This window comes from Oncorhynchus mykiss, chromosome 3 (assembly GCF_013265735.2).
Source record: "Oncorhynchus mykiss isolate Arlee chromosome 3, USDA_OmykA_1.1, whole genome shotgun sequence".
Classification (NCBI taxonomy): Eukaryota; Metazoa; Chordata; class Actinopteri; order Salmoniformes; family Salmonidae; genus Oncorhynchus; species Oncorhynchus mykiss.
Window position 1 is genome coordinate 34,990,713 of NC_048567.1, and position 13,527 is coordinate 35,004,239.

Sequence of the window (13,527 nt, forward strand, 5' to 3'; positions counted from 1 at the left end):
TGTGACAAATTCAATTTTATTTTATTTTATTTTATGTATTGCTACAGTGTGGGCAGTATCAGGGGAAAGAGAGAGGGTGAGATCTAGTATGAGGGAGAAAGGGATACATTAAATTAGTTTAAAGAGTATATTGAGTAGAATGTCATTAGATTTAGTCTTAAATATTTTGTTATCTTTTTTTAAGAGCAACGGGGCTGGTAGGTAGGATTCAGTTTCTCCCTGTCTCTGGCCCACTCCAGTACAGTAGGTGGAGGTAATGCACCATAACGTTGGATGCCAACCGCTGATATATCCCACAGAACAAGATGAAGAAATCTCACACTGCAGTACAGTAGGTGGCGGTGTATTTGCACCTCACATTTGCTATCCGCCAATACAAATTTAAAGAAGGAGAAAAAAAATGGCGGACAGCCACTAGCTCAATCCACATAAAAATAATACACAAACATTTCAAAGCAAGGTAAACAGACTCGAATATATTGTTTACACGCTGTCCTCTTTTTACCAAATTCGTTTTTTAGCCGGGAATTTATCTAGCATTTATTGATGTATTTATAATCAAGCCAACTATAGATAGATAGCTAACATAAAGTCTGACCGTTAGCATGCTGTGTTGACGGAGCTAGCTAGCTAGCGGTTGTTCGAGCATGCCCATGTTATTAGGTTGGAGGTAGGTACTGCTTCATATCCTCACTCTTAAATGCACATATTTGCTGGCTGAATTTCTAGCTATGATGAATTGCTTGGCTTTTGCCCCTGAGGAGAGTCCCGTGTGTTGGCTTTTGTGTGGATTCTTGATATCTTATGCTAGCTAGGCTAACTTAAAAATCGGTATTTTAGTCCCATTACACGGACTAATGATGGTAGCTAATTTCCCTTATAGCTAGTACAGCATTGACTTGGGTCATTATCAATAATAGTGGTCTATAATTGTGGTCGTAGAAGCGAGCTGGTCTGTCCTACCTAGTACCTAGTAGGTAATTCCGCTGTCATTTTTTTCTGGGAAGGGAAAAGGAGGGAGCTGGTCGATATCCGCATGACGCAAGGAAAAAGGCGCACTTCTATTGAGAGAACCAACTGAAGACTTATGATCTTTTAAGGTTTTTTTATTGCATATTATGAGTTTTGTTTTTGTGTCTCCTCCATTGCTATAGTCTAGTATTGCGTCTTTGAAACCGATATAGCCTAGTATTGCATCTTTGAAACCGTTATTTATGACCACTTGTCAGCCCAATGTAAACTTCGCTAATGGTAGCCATGCAAATTTACAGTAACTGAGTTTAAGGCTAGCTCAATTTAGAAGTCTATTTGATTGCCAGCTGAAATGATGTAGCTACCTAGTTTGCTAGCTTGAAACAGTTACTGGTGCACTGCTGCTGGTGTGTATGAATAATCTAAACCAGTTAGGATAAAAAAAAACAGTAGGGCTGCAAGGTTACATTGTTATTGATATATCTTTAAATGGTTGGTGTGATTAGCGTGGCTACTTTGTAAATATGCATTAATTAGGCAATTTGCCTTTATCTGCTATTCATTTCAATGTCCTGGCTGCATGCATTTTATAAACAATGGATTTGTGAGTAGCTGTGACTGCTGTGTCTTGATGCTAAACAAATCTAGTCTACTTTGAGGACCAATATAATATCAGCCATGTGTTTGTCTGACCTAATCACCTGTGTGTCGTAGCCAACTGGTAATTAACCTAGGCTCAGGGTTAGGGGCCAAAGCCCCTCAAGTCAAGGATAGCCAGCCAGACATCCCCAGCCTGGTCGTCATTGTAAATAGGAATTTGTTCTTAACTGACTTGCCTTGTTAAATAAAGGTTCAATTAAATTCATTCACAGATCATTTTTAAGATCCAAAATAGATGGTTACCTCTTGAAATGAATACCCTATATTGGCTATAATGTTACCCATTCTGTTTCTTCAGTCTGGATCCTCTTGTTTTGTCAATACCCCAACAGGGATGAGTTTTCTGTGTCAACAGTGAGCCCTGAGTGTGTTTGGGTGGGTGACTGAGGTCTGCTGACAGCTGGGGCCACCTCTTTGTTGTACCCTGTCGTCTGCCTCCAACACCGACCCCCTGCCTGGCCGACAGAAGGGGAGAGTGTTAAGAGCGAATCCGTGGGAAAGTCAACCTGAGCATCCACAGATAAAGTTAGTAATTTCCAAATGAAACACATCCATAATTATCCTTACGGTCTACCTGTCTCAAAGATATTTCAGTCAAGTCGTATTTCATGGCTTTTCGAAAGGGCTCATGGGGGGTGGGGGGGGGGGGGGTGTAATGGACATGGCCTAAGGTTGGGCGGTATCCATATTTTCATACTGTCAGTGTTTGTAATCAGCAGCGACGCAACACTGCTGCTAAATCTTTGGCGCCACTGAAAAAAAAATAAGTTTATTTCTTTACACTGAACCAAAAATAGTCTGTCTATTCAAATTGCCATCAATAAAATGCAATTGTGTTTTTTGTCCGTAGCTTATGCCTGCCCATACCATAACCTCACCGCTACCATGGGGCACTCTGTTTCACAACTTTGACATCAGTAAACTGCTCACCCACACGGCGGAATACACGTGGCCTGCGGTTGAGGCTGGTTGGACGTACTGCAAGCTTCTTGATATGCCACACCTGTCAGGTGGATGGATTATCTTGGCAAAGGAGAAATGCTCACTAACAGGGATATAAACAAATTTGTCCATTACATTTTAGAGAAATAAGCTTTTTGTGCGTATGGATCATTTCTGGGGTTCTTTTATTTACGCTCATGAAACACGGGACCAACACTTTACAAGTTGCATTTATATTTATGTTCAGTATACATGTCATGTCTCAAAATCGATATCTATCTTACCTCCTATATTGTTTTATGTCCTCTGGATTTGAGAAGAAAGATAAATTCAACAGTGAACCTGTCAGTTTGCCTTAGTTCTCGCACAGCATCCAGCCTAGCTGACGCAATGCTATTTTCCAGATTTTTGACCACATTTCTTCTCTAGCCTCCGTTGAGTCACCCTAATCTTGGCCAACATACAAGAGTAAGCACTCCAATAAACTTTTCATGGATTATGAGGAGTAAAATACCCGTTGGTCAAAATTATAAAAAATGTATTGGACACCGTAGACTCTAACATCCATAACAGTAATTTTTGCTTTATTTCTCCAACATGACAATATTTAGAAGTCAGTTATTATACACTTCCCGTAAGAGGTACTACAGACATACACATATATTATATTTTGTTTGTCCATTCTGTTAGAAATTAAAGTTTTGATTTTGCGTGCAAATGTAATGTCCATAATGCTGGAATCACCCTTAAAAGGCTAACCAGGCTAGCACTAGTATAGGCTACATCAGACTGGCTTCTTGAACACAACAATGTAGAAGAAAGGTCCAAATTGGACCTAAATTCTGACCTAACATGAAGGGGGAAGTATCAAATGGTTTGTGTTTACTTCAATGTTGTTTCCCCCTCTCGTTTCCCTTCTTTAGAGAGTGGACTATTGTGTCTTGAACTTAGTCAGTATTACTGGACATGAGGAAGCCAGTGCCACAAAAAGGTAATGTCATGTTAAGAAATGGAATGCAATTGTCCATTTGAAAAGCATAATGTACATCTTATAATGATGCTGCTCAAGAAGGGTCCTATATTTAGGATACTTTAATGTGTGTATAGAAGTCTCAGATGCTGATGTGATAGTTTGGACTCACACATCTCAATGACAGTTGCTAAAGATCAAGTGAATTTATTCTAGTTATGAATAGATAGTTGATTAATTGAATGGTGTCTCTGAAACGTTGTGCCCTGCTCTCTCCTCTAGCTATTGAGTGGAAAGATGGCAGGCAGATCAAGCATGCCCGAAGTGGCCGTCCCTCCCGGGTCCCATCGCAGTACCAAGGAGGTACATTACCACACACACCAACTTTCTCAGATGAATCACTGCTGAATGAAAACAACATCCTGAATCAAACACATTCATATTCAGTTATAACCAGGGGTTGGAACCAAAATTATTTTCCAATTGTTTCATTCTGAACAGAAACACAATTTATGTTCGTTCTGTTCCACTATTCCGACCAGCAAAATAAAGTTCTGAACCGGTTCGAATCCCAAAGAAGTATTGGTTTATATTTTCTGTTCCTTTTTAACCTGTTAAATCAACCTTTTTTTTAAATTACATTTAGCTCATTAAATTATTGCGACTGAATTTTTTGGGGGTCGAGAGAGAGCAAGAGAGGGTTGAGGAGGAGGCTTGAAGCTCTGGGCATCTTATGACATGCATTATCTGGGTCCCCAGAATTATACCTAGAAGGAGCGGCTTCTATAGAGGAACTTTGACTGTCCTTTGACCTATATAGCTAACAAGCTTGAGCTAGATAAAAGGTTAAAAAAAATATATTTTTTTTATTTTATTTAACTAGGCAAGTCAGTTAAGAACAAATTCTTATTTACAATGACGGCCTAGGAACAGGGGCAGAACGACAGATTTGTACCTTGTCAGCTCGGGGGTTTGAACTTACAACCTTACGGTTACTAGTCCAACACTCTAACCACTAGGCTACCCTGCTGCCCCAAACTGGTGCTTGTGTACGCAGAGTGGCACCAGAATTAAAAACATGTCTTACCTTTTTGTAGTTAATAAATTTAACATGGAACGTGATAACTAGGCCTATAGTATCCTTAACTAGCATCGGAAAAAGCAAATCTGTTCTTCTCTAGCTAGTTAAAAATCTCTGCCCATCTTCTGAATCACACTTGTAATGTCAGTACAGTAGCCTATGCTTCCGTGGGGGAGGGGCAGGTAGGCTAAACACATACCCTGGTAAAGATTTTCAGCTTGCAAGCAGACACTGGAATATGTTTCTGAGTGAGGGCTTAGCTTCAATTTTTTTTGTGGGACTACAAAAAAAATGCCTGTTCCCTGAACCAGTTCCAACCCCTGGCTTATAACACTGTTCTAAAGGCATCAGCATGCTTCAGTTCAGCTGGCAGTGTGCTAAGCATTCTACCTTAAAATACATTTGCTTGAAAAATGAGAAGAAATTGGTAATAGTACTGTTTGTCCATTTTGAGATGCCGTAGCTCTATACACTTCCTCAAAATAGTCAGAATTAATCTAAGATAACTCAAGAAATCTGTAATTAATTTGGAAGTTTTTGCAGAGGAGATCTTAGTCGTGCAATTTTACATCTAACTAAGATGTTTGGTGCAGTTTTTCTCAATGAAAAATGTGCTTTAAGACTTTACTGAAGAATCCCTACTGTTGACCAACGAAGGGGCGTTGACTTCGGCTACCGACTTCAGCTTGCCTCAAGAAAACAATGTGTGTCCAATCAACTGAAAAAAAGAAACCTTACCGAAGTTCAAAACAAAACAAACATGTCCCAAAATGTTGTCATAATATATGCACCGAACGTTTTCGGCTGGGAGGCATGGGAACACCTTAACAATAGCACATACCACTAGCACTGAACCCCAAAACCACACACATTCACACAAAAACATATAACGGTAGACAACAAAAAGCAGCCATTGTGCTTTTTCTGTCCCACAGGTCACTTCAGTTGGGACAAATACCTGAAGGAAACAGGTGCTAGTGCTGCACCTGCACACTGCTTCAGACAGGTAAGCCCCCCTAATCAGACTACAGTATATCCTCCTCACCAAAATGTCAGGGCATGCTACTATCCTATGTGAAACTTCTGCTCCTGAAATGATTCAGAGCCAAATGATTCTAAGCCATGGCATTTACAGAGTTTGTAGGAATTATGACCAACAAGCAATATGAGATAGAAGTTAACCCTGGCAGCTAAAGTCTCACCAGTGACAATGAGCAGCATCTACATTTGAAGTCAAAGGTTTACATACACCTTAGCCAAATACATTTAAACTCAGTTTTTCACAATTCCTGACATTTAATCCTTAATCTCTGGCTTAGGTCAGTTAGGATCACTACTTTATTTTAAGAATGTGAAATGTCAGAATAATACTAGAGTGATTTATTTCAGCTTTTATTTCTTTCATCACATTCCCAGTGGGTCAGAAGTTTACATACACTCAATTAGTATTTGGTAGCACTGCCTTCAAATTGTTTAACTTGTTTCAAACGTTTCAGGTAGCCTTCCACAAGCTTCCCACAATAAGTTGGGTGCATTTTGGCACATTCCTCCTGCCAGAGCTGGTGTAACTGAGTCACGTTTGTAGGCCTCCTTGCTCACACATGCTTTTTCAGTTCTGCCCACAGATTTTCTATGGGATTGAGGTCAGGGCTTTGTGATGGCCACTCCAATACCTTGACATGGTTGTCCTTAAGCCATTTTGTCACAACTTTGGAAGTATGCTTGGGGTCATTGTCCATTTGGAAGACACATTTGCCACCAAGCTTTAACTTCTTTACTGATGTCTTGATATGTTGCTTCAATATAGCTATGTAATTATCCTTTTCTCATGAATGCCATCTATTTTGTGAAGTGCACCAGTTCCTCCAGCAGCAAAGCACCGCCAACAACATGATGCAGCCACCCCTGTGCTTCACAGTTGGGATGGTGTTTTTCGGCTTGCAAGCCTCCCCCTTTTTCCTGCAAACATAACTATGTTCATTATGGCCAAACAGTTCTATTCTTGTTTCATCAGACCAGAGGACATTTCTCCAAAAAGTACGATCTTTGTCCCCATGTGCAGTTGCAAACCGTAGTCTGTTTTTTTTTATGGCAGTTTTGGAGCAGTGGCTTTCTTCCTTGCTGAGTGGCCTTTCAGGTTATGTCGATATAGGACTTGTTTTACTGTGACTATAGATACTTTTGTACTTGTTTCCTCCCGCATCTTCACAAGGTCCTTTGCTGTTGTTCTGGGATTGATTTGCAGTTTTCACACCAAAGTATGTTCATCTCTGGGGTACAGAAGTCTCCTTCCTGAGCGATATGACGACTGCGTGGTCCCATGGAGTTTATACTTTCGTACTATTGTTTGTACAGATGAACGTGGTACCTTCAGGCATGTGGAAATTGATCCCAAGGATGAACCAGACTTTTCGAGGTCTACAATTTTTTTCTGATGTCTTGGCTAATTTCTTTTGATTTTCCCATGATGTCAAGCAAAGAGGCACTGAGTTTGAAGGTGGGCCTTGAAATACATCCACAGGTACACCTCCAATTGACTCAAATGATGTCAATTAGCCTATCAGAAGCTCTAAAGTCATGACATAATTTTCTGGAATTTTCCAAGCTGTTTAACTTCTTATGGCTGGGGTGCAGTTTTGAGTAGCCTGGATTAATATAGTACCCAGAGTAAACTGCCTGCTACTCAGGCCCAGAAGCTAAGATATGCATATTGTTAGTAGATTTGGATGGAAAACACTCACGTTTGACATGTTTCTACAAACTGTAACGGAACTTTTTGACTTTTCGTCTGACCTTTGCGTCGTGAATTTGGATTTGTGAACGACACGCGCAAACAAAAAGGAGCTATTTGGACATAAATGATGGACTTTATCGAACAAAACACACATTTATTGTGTAACTGGGATTCCTGGGAGTGCATTCTGATGAAGATCATCAAAGGTAAGTGAATATTTATAATGCTATTTCTGACTTCTGTTGACTCAACAACATGGCGAGTATCTGTATGGCTTGTATTTTTGTGTCTGAGCGCCGTACTCAGATTATTGCATGGTGTGCTTTTTCCGTAAAGTTTTTTTAAAATCTGACGCAGCGGTTGCATTAAGGAGAAGTTTATCGAAAGTTCCATGCATAACACTTGTATCTTTTAGCAATGTTTATTTGGAGTATTTCTGTAAATTGATGTGGCTCTCTGCAAAATCACTGGATGTTTTGGAAGCAAAACATTGCTGAACATAACGGGCCTTTTGGATATAAATATGAACTTTATCGAACAAAACATACATGTTAGGTTAGTGATTCATTTTATCTCTATTTCTGCTTTTTGTGACTCCTCTCTTTGGCTGGAAAAATGGCTGTGTTTTTCTGTGACTAGGTACTGATCTAACATAATCGTTTGTTGTGCTTTCGTCTTAAAGCCTTTTTGAAATCAGACACTGTGGTGGGATTAACAACAGGTTTATCTTTAAAATGTTGTGAAATACTTGTTTGTTTGAGGAATTTTAATTATGAGATTTCTGTTGTTTGAATTTAGCGCCCTGCACTTTCACTGGTTGTTGTCATATCGATCCCGTTAGCGGGATTTCAGCCGTAAGAATTAAAGGCACAACCAACTTAGTGTATTTAAACTTCTGACCCACTGGAATTGTGATACAGTGAATTATAAGTTAAATAATCTGTCTAAACAATTGTTAGAAAAATTACTTGTCATGCACAAAGTAGATGTCCTAACCAACTTGCCAAAACCATACTTTGTAAACAAGAAATTTGTGGAGTGGTTGAAAAATTTGTTTTAATGACTCCAACCTAAGTGTATGTCAACTTCCGAAATGTTTACCATAGGTAGTACACTTCAACTGTGAGAGACGGAATCTAAAACAAAAATCCAGAAAATCACATTGTATGATTTTAAAGTATTTAATTAGCATTTTATTGCATGACATACGTATTTGATCACCTACCAACCAGTAAGAATTCCGGTTCTCACAGACCTGTTAGTTTTTCTTTAACCTCGAGAATCTCTCTCGGAACCACCATGTGACCACTTACGCAATGTGGCCGCCTACGGCTATTCTTCAACAGAAATGCATAAAACTACGTCACAATGCTGTAGACACCTTGGGGAATACGTAGAAAGCGTAAGCTCGTTGATGGTACATTCACAGCTGAATAGGGAGTCATTGGAACGCAGCGCTTTGAAAACCTGGGGCACTTCCGGATTGGATTTTTCTCAGGCTTTCGCCTGCAACATCAGTTCTGTTATACTCACAGACAATATCTTTACAGTTTTGGAAACGTTAGAGTGTTTTCTATCCATATTCTAGCATCTTTTCCTGACAAAATATCCCGTTTAAAACGGGAACGTTTTTTTCTCCAAAAATGAAAATACTGCCCCCTAGTACCAAGAGAAGCCCTCCTGTTCTCCAGTTACCTGTATTAACTGCACCTGTTTGAACTCGTTACCTGTATAAAAGACACCTGTCCACACACTCAATCAAACAGACTCCAACCTCTCCACAATGGCCAAGACCAGATAGCTGTGTAAGGACATCAGGGATACAATTGTAGACCTGCACAAGGCTGGGATGGGCTACAGGACAATAGGCAAGCAGCTTGGTGAGAAGGCAACAACTATTGTCGCAATTATTAGAAAATGGAAGAAGTTCAAGATGACGGTCAATCACCCTCGGTCTGGGGCTCCATGCAAGATCTCACCTCGTGGGGCATCAATGATCATGAGGAAGGTGAGGGATCAGCCCAGAACTACACAGCAGGACCTGGTCAATGACCTGAAGAGAGCTGGGACCACAGTCTCAAAGAAAACCATTAGTAACACACTACGCCGTCATGGATTAAAATCCTGCAGCGCACGCAAGGTCCCCCTGCTCAAGCCAGCACATGTTCAGGCCCGTCTGAAGTTTGCCAATGACCATCTGGATGATCCAGAGGAGGAATGGGAGAAGGTCATGTGGTCTGATGAGACAAAAATAGAGCTTTTTGGTCTAAACTCCACTCGCCGTGTTTTGAGGAAGAAGAAGGATGAGTACAACCCCAAAACACAATCCCAACCGTGAAGCATGGAGGTGGAAACATCATTCTTTGGGGATGCTTTTCTGCAAAGGGGACAGGTACGACTGCACCGTATTGAGGGGAGGATGGATGGGGGCATGTATCGTGAGATCTTGGCCAACAACCTCCTTCCCTCAGTAAGAGTATTGAAGATGGGTTGTGGCTGGGTCTTCCAGCATGACAACGACCCAAAACACACAGCCAGGGCAACTAAGGAGTGGCTCCGTAAGAAGCATCTCAAGGTCCTAGAGTGGCCTAGCCAGTCTCCAGACCTCAACCCAATTGAAAATCTTTTGAGGGAGGTTAAAGTCTGTATTGCCCAGCTACAGCCCCGAAACCTGAAGGATCTGGAGAAGGTCTGTATGGAGGATTGGGCCAAAATCCCTCCTGCAGTGTGTGCAAACCTGGTCAAGAACTACAGGAAACGTATGATCTCTGGAATTGGAAACAAAGGTTTCTGTACCAAATATTAAGTTATGCTTTTCTGATGTATCAAATACTTATGTCATGCAATAAAATGCAAATTCATTACTTAAAAATCATACAATGTGATTTTCTGGATTTTTTAAAAGATTCCGTCTCTCACAGTTGAAGTGTACCTATGATAATAATTACAGACCTCTACATGCTTTGTAAGTAGGAAAACCTGCAAAATCGGCAGTGTATCAAATACTTGTTCTACCCACTGTATATATACATACACACACTACAGTCATTAAACATTATGCAGGGCTTGACATTAACCTTTTAGCAACTTGTCCTTCAGACAAGTCAGACAGATTTTATACCTGTCCAAAAGCTCAAGTCACCAAATAATAAATGGTTTGTAGCCTAAACAGCATGGTTCAAATAAGTGACTGAACATTGTGTTGTTTGATGGAAGAAACCACTTTACAAAATAACATTCATTATTATTACCGTACAGAGAATCAGACAAAAATGCAGGCTACTTTGCATATTCAAGCCTGTCTCAAAATACAACACTGACCCACTTTTCAAAGAGGACTAGAAATATACAGATATCCTGCTCTTGTAGGAAGCAAACACCCCTCATGGCTGATAAATTAGCTATTTTTGTATCTCTGCACTGCCTGGCAATTCATCAGTGCAGCAGTCCTTGTGTTGTGCAGCCAAGCAGCTTAGAGGGAACATTGGTTAAGACGTTGGTTTCCAGAGCTACATATGCAGTTGAAGTCAGATGTTTACATTCACATCCACAGTAAAACGAGTCCTATATCGACAGAACCTGAAAGGCCGATCAGAGCCAGACTACGGTTTGCAACTGCACATGGGGAAAAAGATCTGTTTTGCCATAATGACCATCGTTATGTTTGGAGGAAAGGGGGGGGGGGGGGGGCTTGCAAGCCGAAAAACACCATCCCAACCGTGAAACACGGGGCTAGCAGCATCATGTTGTTGGGGGTGCTTTGCTGCTGGAGGGACTGGTGCACTTCACAAAATAGATGGCATCATGACAGAGGAAAATTATGTGGCTATATTGAAACAACATCTCAAGACATCAGTCAGGAAGTTAAAGCTTGGTCGCAAATGGGTCTTCCAAATGGACAATGACCCCAAGCATACTTCCAAAGTTGTGACAAAATGGCTTAAGGACAACCATGTCAAGGTATTGGAGTGGCCATCACAAAGCCCTGACCTCAATCCCATAGAAAATCTGTGGGCAGAACTGAAAAAGCATGTGTGAGCAAGGAGGCCTACAAACGTGACTCAGTTACACCAGCTCTGTCAGGAGGAATGGGCCAAAATGTACCCAACTTATTGTGGGAAGCTTGTGGAAGGCTACCCAAAACGTTTGACCCAAGTTAAACAATTTAAAGGCAATGTTACCAAATACTAATTGAGTGTATGTAAACTTCTGACCCACTGGAAATGTGATGAAAGAAATAAAAGCTGAAATGAATCATTCTCTCTACTATTATTCTGACATTTCACATTCTTAAAATAAAGTGGTGATCCTAACTGACATAAAACAGGGAATTTTTACTCAGAGTCAATATTAGGAATTGTGAAAAACTGAGTTTAAATGTATTTGGCTAAGGTGTATGTAAACTTCCGACTTCAACTTTATCTGTGTATCTATGTGTGTATATATATATATATATATATATATGTGTGTGTGTACCGTTCAAAAGTTTGACGTCACTTAGAAATGTCTCTGTTTTTGAAAGAATAGCTCATTTTTTGTCCATTAAAATAACATCAAATTGATCCGAAATACAGGGTAGACATTGTTAATGTTGTAAATGACTATTGTAGCTGGGAACGGCTGAATTAATTTTTTATGGAACTGTACGCCCATGTCGATGAGACCCATTATCAACAACCATCACTTCTGTGTTCCAATGGCACGTTGTGTTAGCTATTCCATGTTTATAATTTTAAAAGGCTAATTCATCATTAGAAAATCCTTTTGCAATTATGTTAGCACAGCTGAAAACTGTTTTTCTGATTAAAGAAGCAATACAGCTGGCCTTCGTTACACTAGTTGTTTATCTGGAGCATTAGCATTTGTGGGTTCGATTTCAGGCTCAAAATGGCCAGCAACAAAGGCTTTCTTCTGAAACTTGTCAGTCTATTCTTGTTCTGAGAAATGAAGGCTATTCCATGAGAGAAATTGCCAAAAAACGGAAGATCTCATACTGGCAAACTGGCTCTAACTAGAATATAAATTGGAGTGGGAGGCCCTGGTGCACAACTGAGCAAGAGGATAAGTACATTAGAGTGTCTAGTTTGAAAAACAGACGCCTCACAAGTCCTCAACTGGCAGCTTCATTAAATAGCACCCGCAAAACAACAGTCTGAACGTCAACAGTGAAGAGGCGACTCCGGGATGCTGGCCTTCTAGGCAGCTCCTCTTACTGATAATGGGCCTATGTAGATATTCCAAAAGAAATCTGCTGTTTCCAGTTACAATAGTAATTTACAACATTAACATTGTCTACACTGTATTTCTGATCATTTTGATGTTATTTTAATGGACAAAAAATTAGCTTTTCTTTCAAAAACAAGGACATTTCTAAGTGACCCCAAACTTTTGAACCGTAGTGTATATAATATAAATCGTTAGCTCTTTCATGTGAAAATGTTATGGGATGCATTTGCTCCATTGGTTTTGTTTGTAGGCCTTTTTGATAGGCCTATATTATGCCCTAATAGCCTGCTTGGCCACTGACTAAAACTATAATTAAAGCGGGTACAGCCAGTGTTCACAGTAAACGTGTGCAAGTTGCACAGAATGCTCAAATTTCCACTTACAAGACCTGAAATTTGCTAAGTGGCGGGATTTTTTTTAGGGAACCATTAGGCTAAGAAGAAATTCCCTCTTGGGTCGAGGGGTGACACTGATTTCAAGTTGCGTGCAGGGCTACCTCGTCACCACAGAGTGAGTTCAACTCACCTTCGATACATAGTCTTGCTTGATGCTGTGTTCCTATCTTAGCATGTGGAATCTGTCCAGCATCATTGCATGCCTCTGACCTTCCCCTACCTCTACAGGGCGCAACACCTCCAGTGAATGAGTTCAAGGCGGGCATGAAGCTGGAGGCGCAGGACCCTCGGAATACAACGTCCACCTGCATTGCTACGGTGGTGGGCCTGACTGGATCGCGGCTGCGCCTGCGCCTCGATGGCTCCGATAACAAGAATGACTTCTGGCGCCTGGTGGACTCGTCAGAGATCCAGCCTATCGGTAACTGCGAGAAGAACGCAGGCATGCTGCAGCCGCCATTGGGTGAGGAGGAGAGAGAAACACATTTTCACACACTCCGATACTACATACCCATTATGGATATGATGTGCCCTATTATTTTTTAAA

At 40.7% G+C, this 13,527-nt stretch overlaps 1 protein-coding gene across 16 annotated transcripts in view; it reads left to right on the plus strand.

Annotated features, from left to right (window-relative positions):
• Nucleotides 1-310: 310 nt before the first annotated feature.
• The window catches only part of LOC110519409 (polycomb protein SCMH1), a 47,347-nt gene continuing 34,130 nt past the window's right edge, over nucleotides 311-13,527 (plus strand). For 3 of the 16 annotated variants that reach the window (XM_021596528.2, XM_021596567.2, XM_021596570.2), the window contains exons 1-6: nucleotides 311-460; nucleotides 1,988-2,157; nucleotides 3,498-3,565; nucleotides 3,827-3,907; nucleotides 5,561-5,631; nucleotides 13,209-13,443. In XM_021596528.2, the coding sequence (XP_021452203.1) occupies nucleotides 3,541-3,565; nucleotides 3,827-3,907; nucleotides 5,561-5,631; nucleotides 13,209-13,443 (412 nt within the window). In that variant the 5' untranslated portion in view covers nucleotides 311-460; nucleotides 1,988-2,157; nucleotides 3,498-3,540. The other 13 variants (XM_021596552.2, XM_036973934.1, XM_036973935.1 and 10 more) reach the window with 13 other exon arrangements.